The sequence below is a fragment of the Camellia sinensis genome, chromosome 4, assembly GCF_055761805.1.
Source record: "Camellia sinensis isolate YWXY chromosome 4, ASM5576180v1, whole genome shotgun sequence".
Classification (NCBI taxonomy): Eukaryota; Viridiplantae; Streptophyta; class Magnoliopsida; order Ericales; family Theaceae; genus Camellia; species Camellia sinensis.
Genome location: NC_138964.1, coordinates 44,997,737 through 45,006,366, shown reverse-complemented (window position 1 = coordinate 45,006,366; position 8,630 = coordinate 44,997,737). Strand labels below are relative to the sequence as shown.

Below are 8,630 nucleotides of genomic sequence, written 5' to 3'. Positions count from 1 at the left end.
CTAATAGTTTTATTAAACTAGAATATGATATGATATTGAATATAAATTATTGAGATATTGATTTGGGATTCGGATTGTTTAAGTTTTATTTTTTATTTTTTATTATTATTATTTATATTTCTTTCTTTCTTTCTTTTTAAAGTCAAATTGTCTAATCCGTATGAAGGAGGCAACCATACCAATTTGATTCAAAAAATATCAGAGGGAGATTTAGACAAATTAACTTAACCATTTCTACACAAGGTAGTCGTTAGAGAGGGAGAGAGAGAGAGAGAGGATGTGCATGGTAGTTGAATAGAGGAAGCTTAACTTCAAGGCAATGGGGACTCTACAACCAACACCACCACCCATTATGTGGACACATTAGGTGAGAGAGAGAGACTACTATCTCCCCCCTCATTTTCAATCCATAAAAACCAACCCCAAACTTACCATACCCCTCTCATCAGTCCCATTCCCATCACCACAGTAACCACCACCACCATGGAAGCCAGTGCCGGACTAGTTGCCGGTTCACACAACCGCAACGAGCTTGTTGTCATCCATGGCCATGAAGAGGTACATAACAGACATTAACAAAACGTACATGATATGGATAGATAATTATTGAATTGTGAAGATGACTAACATATTTGGTTTTTGGTGATATTGGTGCAAATAACAGCACAAGCCTTTGAAGGATTTGACAGGTCAATTCTGTGAGATATGCGGCGATGGAATTGGTCTGACGGTGGACGGAGACTTGTTTGTGGCCTGCAATGAGTGTGGTTTTCCAGTGTGTCGCCCGTGTTATGAGTATGAGAGAAGAGAAGGCTCCCAACTGTGCCCTCAGTGCAAGACCAGATACAAACGTCTCAAAGGTACTACTAACAAAACTCATCAGTCATACTGTTGTTGTTGTTGTTGCACCAATATGATTAGCACAAGTTACTACACAAACTGACACATCCATCAACTTACCAAAAATTATTACAAACATAGAAATCATTCACAAAAAGTGTATATAATGCAGTGCTGGCAATACTGTATTCTGTGTGTTGTGAGGCAACATACCAATACTGTATTTTGTATATTTTTCTGAAAAATAAATAAAATAAATAGTGTTTATGGGCTTGCTGCTAACTTACACAACTGAAGGAGCGTCAATGAAAACGAGAGTTGTTATGGTGTACATCCCTTTTAGGAGCAATGCCGTATTATGTAATATAGTCACAATGTGTCGTAACAAACAACATAATATATCATAACTTTTTTTCATTAAAAATGGTTAGTAACATTTTCAATACATTATAACTTTCACTTTAGGAGTGCATCTCATAAATTTATTACTATTTATAATTTGGGTAAATTATACAAATAGGCCCTATAGTTTACAAGATGTGTCAATTTGGTTCCTGTTATTTTAATTTTCTCGATTTTGCTGCTTAATTTAACGGATTGAGTTATTTCAGTCCAATAAATAAGATTGTTAAGTTTGGTGGACGGAAAGTTGAACTATGTGTCAATTTAGTCCTTATAGTTTATATAATGTGTCAATTTGGTCCATGTCAAAATCGAGTAAATTAAAACAAGGGTCAAATTGACACATTGTATAAATTACAAGAACCAAATTGACACATAATGTAGATTTTCCGTCCACTAAACTTAACAACCGTTATTTATTGGACTAAAATGACACAATCTGTTAAATTAAGAGGCAAAATCAAACAAATTGAAACAATAGAGATCAAATTGATATATCGTGTAAATTATGGGAACCATTTGCATAATTTACCCTTATAATTTTTATCATCATGTAGCATAACACAAATCATAAACATTTGTAATTTTCACTTCAAAAATTTGTAGGGAGTATGCATGGTAGCATTTTCCATGAAAAGCCCAATTCGTTCGTCTGTAATCAATGGAAATTACATTGGATGATGAGGATTGCAGTGACAGTAAAGAATATAAATGTACTAGAACTAGAATCAAACACTTATACATGCTTTTTGTGTCTTTCCTGAAAAAAACAAAGGGAGCCCAAGAGTGGAGGGAGATGAAGAAGAAGAAGATGTGGATGATATTGAACACGAATTCAAAATCGACGACGAACAAAACAAGAACAATCAACTTGCAGAAGCCATGCTTCATGGCAAGATGAGCTATGGAAGAGGTCCAGAGGATGATGACAACGCCCAATACCCACCTGTCATATCTGGTGGTCGCTCCCGCCCGGTAAACAAACACTTTAGTTCATACTTGAATCATATAGTATGTCTTTTGCTTAAATTTTGATCCAACACTCAAAAAGCTATAAAAAATTCATGTAAATGCAGGTTAGTGGTGAGTTCCCCATATCAGGTAGTCATGGAGATCAGCAGATGTTATCTGGTTCGCTACATAAACGTGTGCATCCATATCCAGTTTCCGAGCCTGGTAGGTTTTCAATTTCCATATACCCATCTCAAATATGTTTTGTGAAAACACTTCCTCACAACATGTTTTGGGTTATACTTTCTTCCACATAATGCATATATATGTGTACTTATTTAGTGTGTTCTACATGACCTGATGTACGAATTAGGAAGTGCAAGATGGGATGAAAGGAAAGAGGGAGGGTGGAAAGAGAGGATGGATGACTGGAAATTTCAGCAAGGCAATCTGGGGCCCGAAGCAGATGACTTGGTTGACCCTGACATGGCCATGTATGCACCAAAGTTCTTCCAATATTGCTATCTCAAAATAACATTTTATACATACAAGCTAAAACTATTTTTTCCCAACAGCCAAAAAAATTTCTTGAGAATCACATACAACCAAAACTATTTTCTCAACAGTCAACATATATATTTTAGCAAAGAAGAGATTTCATTGATTAAAAAAGACTACACGAGGAGTACACTGAGATTACATCAATAAAATGAGAGCAAAGAGAGTGGGAGAAAAAAAAAAGGCGAAAATAATTTGTACAAGATGTTAATAACAACATTTTATTGTGTGTCCATTTTTCTCATAAATCATCCAATACAATCATCAATAAATGCAGGCTAGATGAAGCAAGGCAGCCACTCTCAAGGAAAGTACCAATTGCATCTAGCAAGATCAACCCATACCGGATGATTATTGTGACTCGACTTGTTGTGTTGGCCATCTTTCTCCGGTACAGAATCTTGAACCCAGTGCACGATGCCATTGGGCTCTGGCTAACTTCTGTGATCTGTGAGATTTGGTTTGCTTTCTCATGGATTCTTGATCAGTTTCCTAAATGGCTCCCAATTGATCGCGAGACCTATCTTGATCGCCTTTCTCTCAGGTGAAAACACTTGGGTAACTTACATAGTTACATGTCACAAAACATAACAGCAAATATCAATAAATTCAAAAGAGAAACTAGATTGAATCTATGTTGTGATCATACAAAATTATAGATCAAAAATTTGTATTGCAGGTATGAGAGGGAAGGGGAACCAAATATGCTAGCTCCGGTAGATCTCTTTGTCAGTACGGTGGATCCCATGAAAGAACCTCCTCTTGTTACTGCAAACACAGTTCTATCAATCTTAGCAATGGACTACCCTGTCGACAAGATCTCGTGCTACATTTCTGATGATGGTGCTTCGATGCTTACTTTTGAAGCACTGTCGGAGACTGCAGAATTTTCCAGGAAATGGGTTCCCTTCTGTAAGAAATTTTTAATAGAGCCTCGAGCACCAGAGATGTACTTCTCTCTCAAAATTGATTATCTCCAGGACAAAGTCCAGCCAACATTTGTCAAAGAGAGGAGAGCAATGAAGGTTTGAATCTTAAGACTCTTGATTTCATCTCTGGTTAAAAACTGAAAACAGTTTGAATATTAGCCTCTTTATTTGCCATTGACAGAGAGAGTACGAAGAATTTAAGGTTCGGATTAATGCGCTTGTTGCAAAAGCCGTGAAGATTCCCCTAGAAGGGTGGATCATGCAAGATGGAACACCATGGCCAGGAAATAATACCAAAGATCATCCGGGTATGATTCAAGTCTTTTTGGGTCACAGTGGGGGCCTTGATGCAGAAGGAAATGAGCTTCCCCGTCTAGTCTATGTATCTCGTGAGAAGAGGCCTGGTTTCCAACATCACAAGAAAGCCGGTGCCATGAATGCCCTGGTAAAGATCACTAGCTCTTCTAATTCTTCTGTTAATCATGGAAATAAATTCACAAAATATAACTAAAATATGGAGTATGGTATTTGATCCTATGGATTCATACCTGCAGATTCGTGTATCCGGAGTGCTTACCAATGCTCCATTCATGCTGAACTTGGATTGTGACCATTACATAAATAACAGCAAGGCTGCCCGAGAGGCAATGTGTTTCTTGATGGACCCACAACTTGGCAAAAAGGTTTGTTATGTTCAATTCCCTCAAAGGTTTGATGGCATTGATAGGCACGATCGATACGCCAACAGAAATACAGTCTTCTTTGACGTAAGTCCCTACAAGAAATGACAACAATAAATATTAACTGAAACTTATTTCACTCAGATTTAGAGTACAATTAAGAAAATGTTATTTATTTACTTTTTCTGTTCTTCTTTGGCAGATTAACATGAAAGGTCTAGATGGAATCCAGGGTCCTGTGTATGTCGGCACAGGATGTGTCTTCAGAAGGCAAGCATTATATGGTTACAATCCTCCAAAGGATACAAAGCGCCCGAAAATGGTAAGCTGTGACTGCTGCCCATGTTTTGGACGCCGCAAAAAGCTTCCAACATATTCTAAACACGGTGCAAATGAAGAAAGTGCAAACATTCAAGGTTTTTGACATTCTTTACTATGACAAACTGGCTGGATTGTTTCCTAAATTAATTTCTTCAGCCTCAACTATACATGACTTACATTCGTTTTGTGATCAGGATTTGATGACGACAACGAGCTGTTAATGTCCCAAATGAATTTTGAAAAGAAGTTCGGACAGTCTGCGATATTTGTGACTTCTACCTTAATGTTTGAAGGTGGGGTCCCTCCTTCCTCAAGCCCGGCAGCCCTGCTGAAAGAAGCCATTCACGTGATCAGCTGTGGTTATGAAGACAAAACTGAGTGGGGTACTGAGGTAATATATCAAATTATTCATAACAAGCATATCAGAAGTTTTTGCAATGAGTTTCGCAAAGCCTCCCATACCCCCTAATTCTAACTGCACTATCAATTTAAGCATATGTGAAACCAACAATTTCTCGTTATTTAATGAGCTGCAATTCCTGATTTATCTGTATCAGCATTATTCTCTATAATATTACTATTCTGAAAACGAAAACATAAGCATCCAAGTGTCTCATATGACAACATTTAAGCCATCCATTGATTCATATCTTTGATCGTTCTTGACTGTGCAGTTGGGTTGGATTTACGGCTCTATTACAGAGGATATCCTAACAGGTTTCAAGATGCATTGCCGTGGTTGGAGATCCATATACTGTATGCCAAAGAGGGATGCATTTAAAGGGTCTGCTCCTATCAATCTATCAGATCGTCTTAACCAGGTGCTTCGTTGGGCTCTGGGTTCAGTTGAGATTTTTTTCAGCCGTCATAGCCCAGTTTTTTATGGCTACAAGGGAGGGAAACTTAAATGGCTTGAGCGCTTTGCATATATCAACACAACTATCTATCCTTTCACCTCCATACCTCTACTTGCATACTGTACGCTCCCCGCCATCTGCTTGCTCACAGACAAGTTCATTATGCCAGAGGTACTAATATGATCCTTCTTCTTACCAATAACCTATGTTACACGAACTCGGGTATGGGTGTTGGGTGTCGGTGTGTATCTAGAGGTCGAATCCAATAAACCTCAAATTTAAGGGTACGTGGGCTTGGCAAAGAAGGGTCATATTTATATATATATTTTTTGATAAATAAGGAATAAGTATTATTGAAAGAGCATCAAGGAGATGCTAAATAAGTGAGATAAAATGATGTTATATGCAACATACATTGTCAAAAAGGCATGTTACTCATTTTATATTAATTAGACAACAATATATACATATAATGATAGTGTTACATACAAATATATAAGAAGTGTTTGATGGAAAGTATCGGACACATATCCCACAGCGTTGTTCAAGTGTGGGGTGTCCAAGTCAGGAATTAGTTTATTTTAAAGACTCCATGTAACATAGCCAATAACACATTAACCAAGGAATGTCGGACACTAGGAAAAAATACCACATAGTTCCTTTCCATGTTTTAACACGTAACAAAATGGATGCTTAAAAGTTCATTTTTTCAGAGGCAAGTATGCTTACATGTTCTCCAAATTGCCTTTTGATTGCCTTCTATTCTGTTGCTAGAGAACTGAATCTTTATTCATTCTGAATCCAGATAAGCACCTTTGCCAGTCTCTTTTTCATTGCCTTGTTCATCTCAATCTTCACAACGGGCATTCTTGAGCTGAGGTGGAGCGGAGTAAGCATAGAAGAGTGGTGGAGAAACGAGCAATTTTGGGTTATAGGTGGTGTGTCTGCACACCTGTTTGCTGTTGTACAGGGTCTACTCAAGATTTTGGCAGGTATTGACACAAACTTTACTGTCACATCCAAGGCATCAGACGATGAGGACTTTGGAGAGCTATACGCTTTTAAATGGACCACCCTACTTATACCTCCAACCACAATCTTAGTCATCAACCTTGTTGGGGTTGTAGCTGGAATTTCAGATGCCATAAACAACGGGTACCAATCGTGGGGTCCACTGTTTGGAAAGCTCTTCTTCGCCTTTTGGGTCATTGTACATCTCTACCCATTCCTAAAAGGTCTCATGGGGAGGCAAAACAGGACACCCACCATTGTTGTTATATGGTCAGTGCTTTTGGCTTCTATCTTCTCTTTGCTTTGGGTCCGGATTGACCCATTTGTGATGAAAACAAAGGGGCCCGATGTCAAGCAATGTGGCATCAATTGCTAAAATGTTTCACTTTGTTTCTTTTTGAGATTTATGCTTATCCGGAGAAATACATGTAAATTTTGTATGTTTACCGGTGTGATGTATGTACCAGCAAAATGGAGTTGCAGAAGAAAGAATAAAACCAGAGGGGGAGAGTTTTGTTTAGCTGAATGAATTGTACTCGGTTTTTGTATGTGAATGAAAGAAAAATGTTGCACACAGTTATTTTGAGCCCTAATTTTATGAGGTGTGTAGATCAACTCAAAAGCATATTCATCAGAAACTTAAGTTTTTTTCTCACTATTACACCATTCGCATTCTACTTGTAAACGAAGGAATTTAAATCCGTTGACATAACAGACAAAATGTTTGAAACATAACATGATGACAAAAAAAAACTTATCATGCTGAAATGAAAACAGATTGAAGTGAGCACAATGTACCTTTTGCATCCTCAACTGAACTGAGAGCGTCTCCGTAATCAACAACATTACATTCAAAATAAGGACTTCCTCTGCAGTACAAAACAGGACACTTACAAAACCTTCAAGAGAAATGCACCAAATATCAAATACTAAAAGAACACAAAATATGTTTGTTTAGCTTTTTGTAAGAGAAAGGTAAGGAAAGAGGGAAAAGACGTTGCTTCTAGTTGTAATTAAGAGAAGACCATGAAGCCAAAAGTAGAACTCAAATAATATTGTGGGATGGTGCAAGATCCACTGTTGTTCGAGCATACTGCAAGACATTTATTATAGTTACCCCTTGAAAACTGTAATGTCAACAAATTAATGCAAGCCAATTAGCTATCAGTTGATTTTATGATGTACAGAAACTCAACCACTAAACAGAACTACATCAAAACTGAAAACTGCAGTTCCATATTTTGCTATGTTACGACTTCCGAATTAGCCTAGAAACAAAGCTTTCCAGATGGTTCTTTGACACAAATTTAAAATTTTATACTTGTATACAGCACATTGATGAGTAAATTTTTGGTTTGAAAATGTAAAAACAGTTTGACAAGCTTGTTGAACACACTCATCACCACATCCCAAAAAGATGACAATGATAACATGAAAGAACAAATTCATCTCTATGAACACTGCCTGAATAAATAAATCTTGAATAACACAAATTTGGTAGAGGAAAAGTTTAAATACTTTGGACACTGCAATAAATTTAAAGCTTTGAAAATAACCCATAAAAAAAAACCTGTTTGTGCAAACAGGCACCTCAAACAGCCATTTTCCAAATCACTGTCCACATATTTAAAACATTTCTTCATCTAAATAACAAAGATGAGAACTTGGAACTTGGAAGGAAGAAACCCATCTGGCATGCTGATTCTCATCCCAAAATTTAACAAAAAGCTTGAGATTCACATGGAACAAATCTGAAGGAATAATTGAAGAAGATTCAAGTTAGATTCCAATTGGAGTTTGTTGAATTCATTTTGTTTTCTTAAATAGACATAACATAACTCTATTCTCAATCTCACAGCACTTTGTACCAGCACATCAAACAATGCCATTTCATTCAGGCTATGATCCACGGATGACAAGAAATCTGGTGCATCTTTGAATGAATACAACATGTTTTGGTTCGTTCCAAATAAGAAATTTGAATTGTATAGTTAGGATCCAGCAATATTTCATGATTAACATGCAGGAACCCAAATTTCCTTCCAATCATATTATCTTTGGCCAGTGCAATGGTGTCTTCA

General features: G+C 37.1%; 1 protein-coding gene and 1 long non-coding RNA gene across 2 annotated transcripts; one reads left to right on the top strand and one right to left on the bottom strand.

Moving 5' to 3' along the window:
• Positions 1 to 327: 327 nt before the first annotated feature.
• Positions 328 to 7,125, top strand: LOC114276829 (cellulose synthase A catalytic subunit 7 [UDP-forming]). Its single transcript, XM_028218666.2, has 13 exons — positions 328 to 558; positions 665 to 860; positions 2,018 to 2,217; positions 2,319 to 2,418; positions 2,567 to 2,687; positions 3,029 to 3,295; positions 3,431 to 3,776; positions 3,862 to 4,125; positions 4,235 to 4,447; positions 4,563 to 4,776; positions 4,876 to 5,072; positions 5,356 to 5,709; positions 6,344 to 7,125. Exons 1-13 carry the CDS (start codon positions 484 to 486, stop codon positions 6,923 to 6,925), a joined length of 3,129 nt encoding a protein of 1,042 aa, XP_028074467.1. The 5' UTR covers positions 328 to 483; the 3' UTR covers positions 6,926 to 7,125.
• LOC145824607 (uncharacterized) lies at positions 2,832 to 4,680 on the bottom strand. Its single transcript, XR_014366411.1, has 3 exons — positions 4,541 to 4,680; positions 4,229 to 4,455; positions 2,832 to 4,122 (listed from the first exon to the last, which is right to left on the bottom strand). It is a non-coding gene; the product is annotated as an uncharacterized LOC145824607 (long non-coding RNA).
• Positions 7,126 to 8,630: the final 1,505 nt, after the last annotated feature.

What these genes read in the sequence shown, in the direction of transcription:
- LOC114276829 (XM_028218666.2), top strand. Translation starts at nt 484, where the DNA reads ATGGAAGCCAGTGCCGGACTAGTTGCCGGTTCACACAACCGCAACGAG. An exon ending in CTGGTGGTCGCTCCCGCCCG is followed by an intron (nt 2,218 to 2,318) that starts GTAAACAAACAC and finishes ATGTAAATGCAG; the next exon opens with GTTAGTGGTGAGTTCCCCAT. An exon ending in GTTGACCCTGACATGGCCAT is followed by an intron (nt 2,688 to 3,028) that starts GTATGCACCAAA and finishes CAATAAATGCAG; the next exon opens with GCTAGATGAAGCAAGGCAGC.